The following is a 16,719-nucleotide window of genomic DNA, read 5'->3' on the forward strand; positions in this document are numbered from 1 at the left end:
CCTGGTAGTTAGAACGTCGTTTCCCTCCTTGACGAGAGAAACCCGCTGACGATGACTGCCGATAGGACTGCTGGTAGTACGGCTTATTCTGAGGTTGATACTGGCGGTTTTGCTGATTTTGATAATGTCCTCTGGAAGAAAAACCACGGCCTCTTGCTCCTCTGAAAAAACCTCGCTTATACTGTAGTGTACCAAGCGATTTGGCCGTGTCAGTATCCGTTTTGATCGCAAGCAATGCTACATCTATGTGCTTGCCAAACAATAACTCGCCATCATAGGCCATGTCAAGTATCTTGGTCTGGACTTCAGGTCTGAAAGAAGTCGCCTTGAGCCATCCCTGCCGTCTGAGAACTGCCGCTCCGGCCAATTGTCTAAAGGCTGTATTAGATACATCGAGGGCGCAATCGATAATCTCAGAAGCTGCCCGCTCGCCTTCCATGACAACCTTCCTGACCTCTTCAACACGGTCATCGGGAACCAAGTTGATGAATTCCGACAGATCTGACCACATTTGTCTGTCATAACGTGCTAAAATTGCCAAAGAATTAGCAATCTTAACAGTAGCAGCGGCATTAGCTGAGAACTTCTTCCCAATCGCATCCAATCTCCTGCCCTCTTTGTCTGGAGGTGTTGAAATTGGTGCAGCCGGATTCTTGGATCGTTGTTGAGCCGCTTGTAAAATCACTGAATCAGGACGTGGATGACCAATCAAACATGAAGGAGTATCCGGTGGTGCTCGGTACTTCTTGTCGACTCTTGGAAGAACCGCCGGGATGGAAGCTGGCGTCTTCATAATATTAATCCCTTCTTTCCAAATATATTCAATGATAGGGATAGATCTGGACACCCTTCTATACCCTTCTTTGAAATCATGAAGAAAACAGTCAGTCTGCTCAACCGAAACTGTAATTGCAAATCGAGCAGCTGCCCGGGGCATGATGTTATGAAAACCTCCTATGTCTTCTGGCGGAGAATCTGAAGGCTGTGGCAAATTAGGAGAGGGCATAGGGATGATGTAATCATTCCATGGTTCCGTAGGCGTGGAATCCGGAAGTTCCCCATCCTCTCTTTCATCCTCATCTGGAGAGGAGACATCAACATCCTGACCTCCAGTCCCGGGGTCAACATCCTGCCTTGGAGAGTGCGAAGGATGTGGCGGAGGATTTATCGGCATGTCTACTGGCACAGGATTTGGAGTAGGCAGAGTTGATGGAAACCTCTGACGATAATCAGCCAGCATGGCCTGTAAATCATGAACTAGAAAAGACGGAAGATGAGTCGTGTCTTCTGTGTGTTGTTGCTCCTGATGATAAGGAGTAGCTAAATTTTCCTGATAGTAATGAACCTCATCATCATCTTCATCCTCTTGATATTTTATGTGTAACTGGGAAGGGTGATGGGCCACTCCAAAAGGCTCGTCATCATCCCCTTCATCATCAGAATCTGCCTCCACGTAGTTTTCCAAAATATGCGAAGGCAAGAGGGGAGACAAATGAGAGTAACTCTGCCTCTGAAATGATTTCATCTGGAAATGGGTATACTGTACCCTTACCGGAGATGTGGGCAATAAATGCGTAGACGGCACATTCAAAGATGCCAGCGCTGCTGTTGACGGTAGAAGTGAAACAGATGTGTGAGTTGCCGGTACTGTCGTCGACGGTATCGTTATTGGTGTTGTAATCGTCGCCGAGGACTTTTTTGAAGGCGTCCTAGTAGACGGATCCGTCGACGGACTCTTCGTCGTCGAGCTTGTCGTCGATGGAGCTGAAACCTTCGTCGACGGGCTCGTCGTCGACGGGCTTGTCGTCGACAGGGTCTTCGTCGACGGGCTCTTCGTCGACGGGCTCTTCGTCGACGGAATCTTCGTCGACGGGATCTTCGTCGACGGGATCTTCGTCGACTGGATAGTGGAAGCCTTCGTCGACGGGGGAGCCGTCGACGAGAGCGTCGACGGGAGCGATGACGAACGCTTCGTAGATGGTGATTTGGTCGTCGACGGAAGACTCGTCGACGACGAGCTTTTCTTCGATGATTTTTTCTCAGAAGAAGAATCCATGACGACATCACAGGAGAAGTAATTGCAGAGGTGGTAACAGTACTTGAAGAAGTAGAGGACGTAGAATAGGTGGTGACAGTGAGAGAGGACACCAAAGAGACCGCTTTAGTGCGGACTGTACTCACAGTAGAAGACTCTGTTGACGCAGCACTCCTTGTGGACTCAGAGGGTTTATGAGAGAATTTAGGTTTTTTCAATCTCTCAGGAGAACACCTCTCTTTGGAACTGGCTCTCTTACTTGAGGTAGAGGCTCTGTCCTCGTCATCTGTGGCAGACGACTTCAGCCACAAAAGAACTCTTGCCTCTCTATCCTTGATGGTCTTAGGAGGGAAGGTTCGACATATCCTGCAATCCTTCACAACATGTGAAGGATGCAAACAATAAATACAATCCGAGTGCTGGTCGTCCACATGTACCCTCTTCTTGAAGCAGGAACCACAAGCCTTGAATAGAGCCTTCTTTTCCGACATCTAGAGAGAATAGAAGAAATTTTGAAGAAAAACTGAGTAGGCACTCAGGGAGACTCCCTTACACACGAAGTGCGGTGAAAATCTGAGGAGAACTGCCTGGGCTGGGAAGGTTCTAGAGGGTGAGGTTAGCTGATTGGCTGAGGCTACATTTTCAGTTCTTTTTACATAATGAGGTAGATAGGCTGCTAAGTTTTGGGCCTAGTTGGGCATATATCCTTTTCTAGCCTACTACTAATGGTTTTTAGGCACTGCTATATATATATATAATTTACCGTGGGACTCCCGCCTCGACGACGGGGAATGATTCAGGCATGTGAATCTATGAAAGATACCCCAATACTGGATAAGTAACAGAAATCGTCGACGAAGGAGCCAAATTTACAGATTGTGAAAGGCTTTTACTCACAGTTTTTGTAGATGCCTTCTTAGACTCCTTCAGAGCAGAGGACGGAGGAGACAGCGTTGACCCAGAGGAAATGAAAGGAGACCTCTGTGAATGGTCAGAAATAGAGTGGGAAGATTTATGGTGTTTACTTCCTTCACTCGAAGAGCTGACATGGGATCTAGCTCTCTTGCTAGAAGTTGAGGCTCTGTCATCCTCCTCAGCCGAAGAGGATTTGAGCCACAACAGCACTCTTGCCTCCCTATCCCCAAGAGTCTTCATAGGGAAGGTACGGAAGATTTTGCAATCTTTTGCCTCATGATTAGGATAGAGGCAGTAGACGCAGTCCTTATGTTGGTCAACAACATGGACCCTCTTCTTCTCACAGGTTCTGCAGGGCTTGAATAAATCTTTTCTGTCAGACATCATGGAGTTGAAGTGAAGAAACTGAGTGGCACTCAGGGAGCCTCCCTTCCACACGACGTGCGTTGAAAATCTGAGGAGAACTGGCTCTGCTGAGAGTGTTCTAGAGGGTTCTGATAGCCGATTGGTTGGAGCTGACTTTTGGTTCTTTTACCATAATGAGGTAGATAGGCTACTAAGATCTAGGGCGCAGGCCTTTTTCTTCGGGCCTAGTACTATTATTTACCTTTGGCACTACTTTTGTAATTTACCGTGGGACCCCGCCTCGGCGACGGGGAATGATTCAGGCATGTGAATCTAGGAAAGATACCCCAATACTGGATTAACAGTATGATCTGGAGGCAGCTATATATATTGAGGTCATCCTTAGGGCTCTCCACAATGACCTGGCCAGTCATCACTGCACACCACTCACTCACAGGGAACATGGAGAAAGAGGACAAGCGGGTCTGCCCGAGCCTATGTCATGCAGCTAGGACTCTCAGCACTTGCACGGGGGAAGGAGGAGGAGAGGCACAACATCGAACCCTAAAGGAGGTGAGGAATCTTCATGTGAGATAGTAGACCAAGTTCTGCTCACGGCAGAGGATAGGATTGTTGAATGCTGGGCAGCTGGGAGTTTAATCTATTTCTACCTGATGATTCTAGGCAGGCTTTCCAAACAACCCCGTAACATAAAATATAATGGTCCAATGACAGACCAAGTAGGAAACAGGGGAACCATCTTTATCTGACTTTTGTGCATCACATTGAGCAATATTTGAAGGTACACAACGTCAGACAGGGAAAACGAATAACTCTTGCTTTCCTGTAAAAGCCTTGCAGCACAGTCTTAACAAATACAAAAAGGAGCAAAAAACCCTTTATGTCCTTATACAACAAGTGAGTGAAGAAAAGACCCAGAGAAAGGAAGAGGAACAGTGCTCCAAGATGCTGCTAGAGTGGGAAACCAATCTCTGGGAACATTTCTTGAGAGGCTGACCTCTCCAAACAAAAAAAAACCAATTCTCCTTGAAAATAAAAGTTAAAGAAGTGGTATTTTTTTCTCTATTATGTCTGCTGTAATATTTGGCGTTTGGCTTTGTCTTCTTATTTCAGAAAAGAACAAGTTACTTACCTTTGGTAATGCTCTTGCTGATGCATTCTCACATATCAAGGAAGTACCTGCCCAAGGTGGAGGGTAAGTGAAGTGGCCTCAGGCCACAAATTCTTACAGAATCAAGCAGGTGAAATGTCTTTCCTGCCACACTTTGTCAAAGCAGTAGTGCTTCAAGAACATATGCACCAATGCCCAAGTTGCAGCCTAGCAGATATCAAGGACAGGCTTCACCAAGGCAGTGGTACCAACCTTTGCCCTGGTTGACGGGGCATTCAGATGACCTGAGGGCTGCTTCTGTGGGCAGTGTGCAAAAGATTTCAATGCAGAAGATCTACCTCTGCAAGGTCTTCTAATGCACTTCCTTCCCTTTCTTTACATGGGGGAACCCCGCAAAATGTTGATTGTCCTCCCAATGGTTCTGGGTAAAAGCTTAAAGCCCTTGTGGGGGGTCTAACAAATGGAGCCTTTCTTCCTCTTTTGTGGGGGTGAGGGGAACAAACACCATTAGTAGTCTGATCGATTGCACAATCTGGAAAGGAATCATGGGTACGGAAGCCACCAGATCATCTTCCGGCGCCATTGGGATCCAGTGTGGATCCTGGGGTGGCAATCTGTACCAGCATAAGTTAGGACCCATAGATGGTGCTGGGGAGGTACCCATTGGCAGTAACACAACTGGTGGCTCCTGCAGTTCTGTGGGTTTCCGAAAGAGTCCAAGGGCGCCAGGAGCGTATTGAAAATGAGCCGCATGGCCTCTTTTAAAGCCTCAAAGTGCTTCGGAGACAAAGACAGGGCAGGAAACTCTGGGTGTTTCAGGACAAACTGAGGAACTGACTGCATGGCCAGAGAGCTCGATCCACTCTTCTGTCTCTTCTATCGAATCACAATGGTAGGCCTCAATTTTTATCCTTGCATTTGGACTTGGACTTTGAGTTACCTGGGGTCTACTGTTGCAATGGCCCAATAACCAAGACCGTTCCTGGAACAGGATCTTTGGCAAGGTTGTGAATTTCTTGTATTCGGTGAAATACGACTTCGCATCATAGTCTTGGCTCATCTTTGAGTGCATTATAGTGCATTTATCACAAGGGAGCAAATCATATCACAAGCCCAAGCACCAAAGGCACATCTCATGTGGGTCCATGATCAACATCTGCTTTCTACAGTCGCAGCACCTCTTCAGTTCTGTTTTCAGTGAGCCCATGATTCCTTAGCACACTGTGGATACGTTTTGGAGTCGTCAGAAAAACCGAAGTTGGGACACAGCCCTGGATCCAAGTTGGATGGCATGGAAAGAAAGCAACTGGCGCACAGGGGTTGAGCTCTGTGGAGCTCCAACCAATGCCTTCTAGGGGATCTGAGGCACTCCTACAAAACAATGAATTCTCAAGATCTAACTTGGCACTTAGGGAATGTTCTAAGAAGAAGAAATCTGTAGTTAGAAGTATCCGTCAGAAAATGTGTTTTAAAAGGGTAAGGAGTTCAAACGTTCTAAAATATTCAGAAAATAAATAAAAATATCTGAGTTTTTTCTGGGTGGAGTGTGTCAGCGTAGAATTAATCTAAAAGGTATCCATCAGTTGAGGATCCCTCGCAAGAGAAATAAAATACCTCTGTGGATTCCAGTAGCGATGAAAGTGCAAGCGGTCAATTTTAGTTTTCAGAATATAACTGTTACCTTACCAGCATCAGTCCAAAAATGTATTTTTTCTGAAAACAAAAGCTTCAATAAATAACCTACAAATCTTTCCTTGCATTGCTGACTTTTATGTGATTTATTTGCATACCAGAATTAGGTGAAAACGGTTAGACAGTGACTACGCCAAAATGTTTTTTGACTATCTGGAGCTGTGTAAATACAGAATGAGAACACGGACCTAGTGGAGCATACCTATGCAGAAAGAACCAAAAGTTATTAGAATGAAGTGTTCAGAGTTACACATAAGCTGTACCTGCTGGCACTAGAGGTTGTAACTGTCCCGGTCCCAAATATGTTCATGTCTGGTATCCTTCCTGTGGGTCTGGGGACAGTACCATAATCTGCTCCCTGGCTGCTTCCTGCAAATAGATGCATAGAGAGTACTGGAGGAAAACAATCTTAATAATGTGGCACAATCTACAGACGTCTTTTATAATAGCTATGAATCATAAAGCTCCCGTTTCTAGGAGCCGGCACAAGTGGTAACTAACATTTCTTCTAATTAAAAGTAGGGGATCGAGAACAAGATTTGGTGGTAGTGGAGAGAGATAGAGAAGAAAAAGGAAATACATTAAGAGAAGTGTCAAAGTAAGTACTATAGGGGAAAGGGTATGAATTAAGGTAAGGCGTAAATAAATTACTAGGTGAAAGTCTCAGTAATAATCTGTTTGCCTTTGTGCAGTCACATTAGAATGGGTGAACAAACCATCTGCCTTTCTCAACTTTTGTCTGTTTGGTTGTTCCATGAGCTACAAGCAACACAGGTGTTCTCAGAACTCCTTTTTTTCACAAGTACTTTCATTCTTTTTAGGTTGAAAAGTGCCCTTGCCTAAAATTCCTTTAGTGAATACATTCACAACAAATGAATTGAAGTCGAAAGTTGGTTGAGGTTCAATTTCAGTTTTTTCAATTCTTGAGTACACAGTTAACATCAGAACAGCTAATGGAATCTGAAGGAATCCCTACCTGGTTCAACCGCAAAAACACAGAAGGGTTTGAACCCAAACTTTAAACCACTTTGATTCTCATTGGATGCTAACCTCACCCTCAGAAAACGCCAAGAAAATCAAGCCAGTCTGGTACCCGCTCTCTCTTTGAAAGAAAATTAAACTGTTCCCTTCCGAAAGTAACGCCAGAACTACCATTCAAGCGTGTGCACTCTTGCATCTGGATGGTAGCAAGGGGCTACTCCGCAGGCTTACAGAGTCCACACTTGTCCCACTTCATGACATCCTACGTGACACAACATGCACCATATCAAAGGCTTAAAGAAATATTACCACATCCGCCGCACCATGAGCTAACATCACTGGCTTGCCTTGTCTTCAGACAAGGTCTTCAACGCTAGCTGCATCATTTAGTAAGCCAACTTCACTGGTGTCCACACCTATTTGACTGACAAGCTCACCATTTATGGTTGCTCTTGGCACACAGTCAGGACACAATCAGACTGGAGACGAAAAAATGCAAAACAGACAAAACAAGCAAGAGTCCATCTCTGTCTGTGCAGCCAGATGTGAAACAGCACCGCCAAGCCAAACAGGACACCTGACCCTCCTCCAATGTAGGAATAGGTGGAAGACGCACTTCTTTAAAGAACACCACATCACAATGCACTAACAGGCCACTTCCCCTCTCACAACTCAGTTACACCCCCAATCACATGCTGCAGACTGTATCTTAATCTTTGACCCTGCACAGCACTCTACTGATTCTCAGCTAATTTTTCATTATTTGGCTAACACATACATGACTAGATGCATACACAGATGGACTACTCAGAATTTCAGAATGGACAATATAGTATAACATCTCTTTGAGACAAGGCCCTTTGTACCTGGAGGTGCGCTATATGCCCTTGACATACCCTTAGGGAGGTATCTGCCAAAAATATTATTATTATTATTAATGAGTTTTATATCGCGCCTGGTTACCCTTGGGCATCCCCGCGCTCATCCAGAGAGATACGCCAAAGCAAGAGACACAGGAATTAGGCAGGGAACAAATACGTTTTTAAAAGTTTGCGGAAACGTAAGGTGCTCGTTTCCAAGAGCAAGTACAGAGGAAGGGAGTTCCACAATGTAGCCACATTTATGGAAAATCTTCTGCCACCGGTTCTTGCCTTCCTTACCCTCGTAACTTGCAGCAGATGTTGATGGTCTGAACGAAGGGCACGGGAGGCCTTATAAGATTGAACCATATCCCGTAGGATAGGTGGGCCTTTCCCCTGCAGAATTTTGTGGGCAATACAGAGTGCTTTGAATTTCACCCTTTCTCTAACAGGGAGCCAATGCAGCGCCTTCAGCGCAGGGCGAGCTGACTGACGCCTGGGAAGGTCCGTCAGGAGCCTGGCGGCCGCGTTTTGCACTTGCTGCAGTTTGTTTAAGGTAGATTCTGGGGCCCCCAGAAACAACGCATTACTGAAATCCAGCTGTGAGATGATGAGCCCCTGGATGAGTAACCTCCTAGAGGCCACTGGGAGGAGAGGTAAGATCTTCCGGGCTGACCGGAGCAGACCGAAACACACGCCTGCGGTCTTTTTAGCGTGTGTCTTGAAAGAAGGTCCTGCTCCAGCCACACCCCCAAGCTCTTGATCTCCTGTTTGGGGGTGGGTGCCGCTCCCAGGCAGCTAGGCCAGCTACTAGGTGACAAGGAGGGAGGGGAGTTCCCCAACATCATCAGTTCCGTTTTAGAGCCGTTAAGCTTAAGTGCTGAGCTGCACATCCAAGTAAAGATCTTAGCCAAACATGTGTGCAGCCGGTCGGGATGGTTTGCCGACTGGGGGAGCCCTACCACCAACTGAGTATCATCAGCGTAGCTGATGATCTTGATACCCAGTGGGAGTACCACACTCTCCAGTGGGGCCATATAAATGTTAAATAAAGTAGGGCTCAACGATGAGCCCTGTGGCACACCACACTGGAGAGGGACCAATGGTGACTTCTCGTGGCCTTCCCACACCTCAAACGTCCGGCCTTCCAAAAAGGACGCGAACCACTTCAGGGCCATCCCGGAGACCCCCACCCCCGACAGCCGTTGGAGTAGCACCTGATGGTCTATGGTGTCAAATGCCGCACTGAGGTCCAGGAGGATCACTGCCACCGATCCCCCTGAATCCAAAATGCTCCTGGCATTCTCCACGACTGCCAGCAGGGCAGTGTCCGTCCCCTGGCCGGGGCGAAAGCCCGTTTGGGAGTCACCCAAAAGGTAGTTGGACTCCAAAAAGCCCAATATCCGACTATTCACCAACTTCTCCGCCACCTTGCTAAGGCCGTGGAGCAGGGAAATAGGCCTAAAGTTGGCAAGGTCGGCGGGATCCAGGTTAGGCTTCTTCAAGAGGGCCTTGACAACCGCTCCCTTCCAACTGGGGGGCACCACTCCTTGGGTGAAAGATAGATTTATGAGGTCCGTCACTGGGCCGCCGATGGTGGAGGCTACCTGCTTCAGATATTTCATTGGTGCAGGGTCTTTCGGAGATCCACTCTTCATGGTCGCCAGGACCCCGAGAACTTCTTCCACAGTGACAGGGCCGAAAGAGTCCAACTTCACTGACCGCACCCTGGGCTGAAACCCTGGGTTACCACCAGAGGGAGTCTCCTGGGCTAGCCGGCGGGAGAGATGCCAAGATGTTATCAATTTTGGTTTTAAAGAAGGAGGCAAGTTCTGAACATTTCTCACGTGGATTGTCATGATCAACCTGAGGTTCGGGAGTTTTCAAGAGTTCTTTGATGACCCTAAACGATTCTTTCGAGGAGTTAACAGAGGAGCCTATTCTCTCCTCAAAAAACTCAGATTTCGCTACCCGGATTGCGGATTTATAGGTACTAAGAACCGCCCGATATTCGTTATACGGTGGAATATACCGTAACAAGTTTTCTGATTGGCACCATGAAGGAAAAGTGCTGGATCGTGGCTCAAGTAAGAGCCGCCTTGTTTTCCCAGCTTTTAGCGTATTGCCACCACCAGTCTTCTCAGCACAGCTGGAGCGACCCTTATATGAAGACCAGCAAACAGCACCACAAACACACAGGAGGACATGATCTCGGCAGATTTGATTTGGGGCACAGTCAAGTGCATTATCTTCAGCAGAATTGAAGACTGCGTTAGGTCTGATGGCAGAACTCAGTCACATTTTAAGGATACAATCTTACCTCAAGTCAAAGCCACGCCATGTAGTTGATAGATTGAACTGGGCTTGATGTTTATTTAGTTTGACTGCATGCAGACCCCAGGGGTGCTGATAAGTGAGGTATTATATAGCGCTGAACAGTTTCTAGCAGAGCTGAGACTTTAATGAGCCCGTCGCAGAAAGATGAGGGTAGACTAATATATTTCTCTTCTCAGGTGTGCAGTCACAACTTCCATACATCTGAGATAGGTTTGGGGGCTGATTTGAGACTGTGCAACTGGAACTTTTATTGATAGTTCTTCCCAACCAGAAACCAAAAGAAAATTCTCATGCGTCTCCGAAATAGAGATGTGAAAACAAGTACCCTGAATGTCTCTAGCACACATCCAGCACTCGCTGAACCCAAGGGTATGTAACTGAAAAGAGCATTTTTAGGTCGAGAAAAGCCTGAATTCTTCCTGGAGTCCATTCTTTAAAAAATAGTAAAACTAAACAATTTCCTTTCAGTTTAGGGGATTTGGGACCTTCTCCATGGCTTGCTTCAGATTAAGAATGTTTACATGCTGCAGTCTCTTCAGTTAGGACCGTGTTCACCTCTTTAGAAGTGTCTTTAACAAGAGATAACAGTCCTTTTGTGAAACCATGAGCACTCCTCCATCTTTTGTGATCTCTTGCCACTTCTTTTAGATGTTTGTCGATACTACACCCTAGCACAGCAGCTGACAGAGGAAGGGGAAGGAAAGTGTCATTGCTTGCGGCTACCCTACAGGTGCAAAGAATTGGTGACTTCCTCCTCTTGCTGGTCTCTGTTGCTAGTAAAAAAGTATTTTCTTTTGATGTTGCGGAGGCCACAAAGAGCCTTCGACATTCTGTTGGAAGTAGCAGCATCAAGGTCCTTGAAAGGATGCGTTCAGTATGTCTTACATCTTTTCTAGTCAACCTTTCTTCAGTGTCTCCATTTCAGATTTCATCCAATGCATCGTTGTAGACAGGCGCCAAGGAAAGGGAGGTTTCCAATTCTTTGCTGGTCATGCGATATAAAGCCAGTAAGGGGAAGCCAGAATGAACACCAGATCTCCAGTCAACGACAATTATTGCCAGCTACCAAATCATAGGAGTCTACTGCAGCACCAATGATCTTTGCTTGAAACCTTAATCTCCTCACCTAGTCTTCCCTTTTCTCGGAGAAGGGATCTATAATATTTGCCTTACAAAGCTGTGCACGAGAAGCTTTCATAGGTGCTGTGGATATGCTACATAACTTCTTGCTCACTGAATCTAAAGAATTGCACTTCATGGCCCTGAGTGGAAGGAACTGAAGATGCAGCAGCACGCTCTTTCTTGAAGCCGAGACGATGGCTGAATCAGGCTGCAGATATCTAGTCATAAAAGCAGGCCATTCTTTTTTTTGGAGATGAGTGGGAGTGTCTTTGCAGAGGCAAGGGAGACTTTCTTATTGGCTTCAGCTGACCGGCTCCCAGAGGAAACCTAGGTCTCAAATAGTCTCACTGAAGTAGTCACACATATCACACAAGTAAGTAGCCAGTGGTGTTGGCATGGATACCCGATTTTCACACAATTCTGACCAATACCTCAGGAATCAGTGTGTGTAATGCACAGGGGAAATTCTTGCAAGTAACAATACTGTGAGAGTTACTGAATATATTCCGATTTACGATGGCAATTTGGATGCAGTTATCCTAGGTGTTTAAGCTTTAGCTGGAGTACAAGTAATTTGAGCTGAGCGCGCACTCCGAGGAGGACCAATCAATTAGACTCATCTGTGTACAGAGTGAGTGATCTCCATGGAAGAGAGAAGTCTCGTCAGTGAAGGCCAACCGCCGACTAGCATGGCCTCTCACTAGAATTGCTCAGATTACTTGAAGCATAATCCCCCCACATCTACACTACTCGCTGACACCCAACCCCTCATCTGTAGTCAAAAAGAGAAAACCACAACCTGGTGACATACCAGGACCTCTGAAATAGCCCACAGGGCACTTCCGTGAAGCAAGGTTGAGCGTCCTAGACCCACACCAACATTCCCGGAGCAGAATGGTGGGACGGATAGTTTAGGATGGAGTGAAGAGCGACGATCAGAGGCCGGGCCAGAGTCTCAGCGGGTAAGGGGAGCTGACCCCACTACAGGGGAGGATGTGGAAAGGCGGTGGGACAGGGAAAAAAGTACCTATCGGAGGCAGCCTCAATGGGAAGGCTCTGCATAAGCTGGGCGAGGTGGTCGAATGGGACAACCAAGATCGGTAGCACTTATCCAAGCAGAGGAGTACAGCACACAGACAGCAACCCGAAGACTTTAGGAGGGGTGGGGAGGTCTCCTGCAGACACTGGACGTGAGTTGGGAAAACCCTGGGCTTAGCTCCCACAACACACTGCGATTTCTTCCAGTAGGGGATCCTCCCCACCCCCCCTCCTTTCCGTCGTTCAAGGGTCACTGGCGGGGTTTAGGGGGTGAGGAGCAACAGTGGGAAAACTGAAAGGACACAAGGTGCACCAACAAGCTCTATAAGTTCCCTACGAAGGCAGCAATGCCGGGACGGGAACCCTCACACCCTCTGCTGACATGCCTACGGGCAGAGATGCACACCACAAGACATAATAGAGTGGTTTGAGACAAGCATAGCAGGTGGCAAGGACATGAAAGGGGCTCAACAGAATAAACTGAACAGGTACACATTTACCATGTCTAACGCAGACACAGCCCAGCAGGGTACAGAAAGCGCACTGGGCCCGAGTCTCTACTTTAGGGTGGTGAAAAGAAGTCCTCCTTGAAGACATTCTGATGACAATCCGAGACGCAAAGGGTACGCTGGAACCAAAAACAGACGCAGTGACGAATGAGGTCACCTTACTGAGAGGAGCCCTTTAAAAGATCAATGAAAGGGTGACCCATGCTAAATGCTCCCTATCCATGCTGCAGGCAGACACCAAATCCCTCAAGGCAACAAAATTCCAACTTACCAAAGATAAAGAGCAAATAATAGCAAAACTGGAAGACTACAAAGGGCGAGCATGAAGAAACATTAGGGTGCTGGGGGTCCCCAAAAGAGTGGAGGTATCCATTGCAGACCTATTCTTGGAGGACTTGATTACACAAACACTGAAACCCAAAGGGCTCTCAAAGTTCTTCCTAGTCTAACGAGCTCACAGGACCCAGTCCGCCAACCCACACGAGAGACCCACCTAGAACGATACCAGCTCGCATTATCAATTATCGTAACAGAGATGCAATACTCAAAGGCACTTGTTTGCACAATAACCTCCGGAACGAAAATGCCACGATCTGAATTCTTTCTAGATTTCACACTCCGGGTCCAGAAACAACCGCGCAGCTTTGAGGAAGTAATGAAGGCACTGAGGGAACAAAAAAAAAATACTATTATGTTCCCCGTGAAGCTAAGAATAGTGGCTGAGAAGAAAACTCGCCACTTTAATAAGCCTGACGACATGTGACTGTCTAGATGGCTGGCTCCAGCACAACGCAATAACGGACATACTGATATGGCAGAACCAAAACGGAAACATAGAGAAGAATCACGGCAAGACTGACAACAGACCAATTGCAGGAGCAGGGACACTGGAATAGTGCACAAACAGAATGTAGGAAGCTGCCTCTCTATATAGTGTACTAAAAAGAACTATACTGTGCAGAGTTCCCAAATGGTACACAGCAGATAATTCGAATGCTTTTATTGTGGCAGTGTGGCTGAGCAATTAGGCTCATCAGAGGGTAGTGCTAAGCATTTATTGTACTCCACAGAGGCAATAAATGACACACAAGAATACATCTGAGACCAATTTAGAAAAAGACTATCGTTTTTTATAGAATTGTAAGACCAAGTAAGTTCTTTTGGAGCTACGATTTGGCAAAGTTTGCAAAATAGATCACTTTTATGCGCAATTACGCACCATAGGAAACAATGGGAAAAGAGCAGAACAATGCATAGAAAATCAGGCAATGCTTTCACGAAGTTCACCTTCTTGTTTTAGGTCGATGTCAGGACCAGTACCAAAGTTCCAGCAAGAGAAGTTTGGGAGTGTCCCGATAGGCCGGGAGAAAACTGCTGAAGGTCTTGGAGGCTGGTCTGTAAAGAAGAAGGGTGCCACTTGAAAACACACTGCACATGGGGACTTACAAGTTAGTCATATGGGGCTCCTTTGAGGGAGGAAGTCACAAGGGCTTTGGGACTAAGGGAACACAGCTGGTTAGTGGGTGCCGAGGCCAAGTGAAGAGCGAGTTGGTCAGGCAGGTGTCATGTGTCTTGAGGTCCTCGCGGTCCGGAGCAGGCAACTTTGAGAGGCGATCTTGGGACACCTGGGTCACTCAGAAAGTGGGTCTTGAGTGTCTCAACGTCCCTTGACGGGTGCTTGCATCTGGTGCTCTGGGAGTCTGGCGTGGACTCTTCTTCTCAGTGTTTGCTGTTAGGAGTCCAGTACCCCGGGTACTGGTAAGCCACGGCTCCTGTAGGTCCTGGAGTCTCCAAACTTGGTGAGGAGATAGATCTGACCTCCCTGAGCTGTTGTACCTTTTCTTGTTTCAGTGCTGTGTCGAGTAAGCAGCAAGTCAATAAACTGGATTTCACAGGATCAGTACCTGCAGTGTGCAGGGGAGTGATAGCCTCACTCCCAGTGGATTTCTTGCGGATTTCCTGAAGGCTGGAGGTGCTTCGGGGTTCTTAGAGTCCATACAGGCTTCAGGACGACAGCAGCAGCAGCGGTTGCAGAGTCCTGAGAACAGCAGCCAGGGGTTGGTGCCTTTTACTTATGTAGCAGGGCTTCAGTTATCGAGCAGCGGGTCATCTTTGTCCTGGTCTTCTCTTGTCCGAATAGGATATTCAGGTCTCGGGTGCCACCTAAATACTGAATTTAGGAGTGTTACAAGGGAAGACCGGTAGTAGCCAATGGACTACCTACCTTTGGGGTGTCCACACCCTCTAGTGACCACTTCCTGTGGGAAGAGGCACTACCATATCCCCCATAGGTTGTTTTTCCTCCATCCCAAGATGGTGGAATTTCAGGTGAGGGGTTCACATCATCTGCCCACACTAGGAGTGGTTTAGGCTAAGCGGGGACCTTCCTCATAATCTAACTATTTTTCCCCCCTTTCCTCCTGCCAAGAGTGGTGCAGGAAATTGGGTTTGGCTTCCCCCACTATCTGTAGGTTCCAGCATTGCCTTTGAAGCTTCCTGCCTATGAAGGTCATCCTGTCCTGGAGGAGGTGTGAAGCCACTCTGCTGGGAGCAGGCTTTGTCTCTGTCCTCTGAGAGCACTGGCTCTCACCCCATGAGGTCAGAAACATGTCTGATGTACTGCGCGTAGCTTGAGGTGATTGATATGGTATGTCGATTCCCTCTCTCTGACCATTCTCCCTGAATTTGGAGTTGATCCACGTGGGGCGCCCATCCCAGTAATGATGGGTCCGTGAATATGGTTTGAGGAGTAATCTCCTGATGAAATGGAGTACCTTGGAGGAGATTGGCTGGAGAGCACCACTGTTTGAGGGACAGCTTCGCATGGATGGATAATTATATTCTGTCTTACCATTTACCAGTCAGTTGGTCCCACTGGTTCTCGAGACATTCCTGTAGAGGTCTCATGTAGAGATGGGTATTTGGCATGAGAAAGATGCAGGAAGCCTTTGAACCAAGAAGGGAGGATACTATTCAGACTGTTGGATGGGAAGCTTTCATGAGAGCCTGAAATTTCCGAAGGATCGATAAGCACCTCTCCTCCGAAGTACACACTTTTGCCCTTATAGTCTTGATGAAGGCCCCCAGATAGTGTAAAGTTTGAACTGGGACAGAGAGACTTGTTGTGGTCGATTCGAAGTCCTAATCTCTGCAAGAGATTGCACATTTAATTGTAATGAAGCTGAGCTTCCTGAGACGTGGATGCGTTGATTAGCCAATCGTCTAGGTATGGGTGGATACATTTCTTTTGTCTCCGGAGATAGGCAGCCACTACTGTCATGCACTTGGGTGCCGAATTCAGACCAAATGATAGGACCTGGTAATGATAATGGTCCTGCCCCATTAAGAACCTCAAGAACTTTTGATGCTTTCTGGAGATTGGTATATGAAAATATGCGTCTTGTAGGTTGATCGAATAGAGCCAATCCCCCTGGTGTAATTGGGGGTAAATTTGGTGTAATGTCAGAATCCAGAACGCTTTTTGCCAAATCCACTTGTTGGCGGTTTGAGGTCGAGAATGGATCTAAATTCTTTCTCGTCTTTCTTCTTGACAAGACTGTACCTGGAATAAATGCATGTTCCTCCTTTTTGGTGAGGGACCGGTTCCACCGCCAGCTTTTGTAAAAGGATGTTGACCTCGGCTTGTAACAGAGGGTGTTGGTAGCTGGATGGTTTCAGAGGTATGGACGGTGGAAGACTGATGAACCACAGAAAATATCCATTGTGAATAATATTCAGTACCCAGACTTCTTG

At 47.0% G+C, this 16,719-nt stretch overlaps 1 protein-coding gene across 3 annotated transcripts in view; it reads right to left on the reverse strand.

Annotated features, from left to right (window-relative positions):
• The window catches only part of AGFG2 (ArfGAP with FG repeats 2), a 533,383-nt gene that overhangs the window by 176,643 nt on the left and 340,021 nt on the right, over positions 1-16,719 (reverse strand). For all 3 annotated transcript variants that reach the window (XM_086946193.1, XM_086946194.1, XM_086946195.1), the window contains one exon: positions 6,383-6,488. In XM_086946193.1, the coding sequence (XP_086802319.1) occupies positions 6,383-6,488 (106 nt within the window). The remainder of the gene's footprint in view (positions 1-6,382; positions 6,489-16,719) is intronic.

The sequence above is a fragment of the Lissotriton vulgaris genome, chromosome 12 (assembly GCF_964263255.1).
Source record: "Lissotriton vulgaris chromosome 12, aLisVul1.2, whole genome shotgun sequence".
In the NCBI taxonomy this organism is placed as follows: domain Eukaryota; kingdom Metazoa; phylum Chordata; class Amphibia; order Caudata; family Salamandridae; genus Lissotriton; species Lissotriton vulgaris.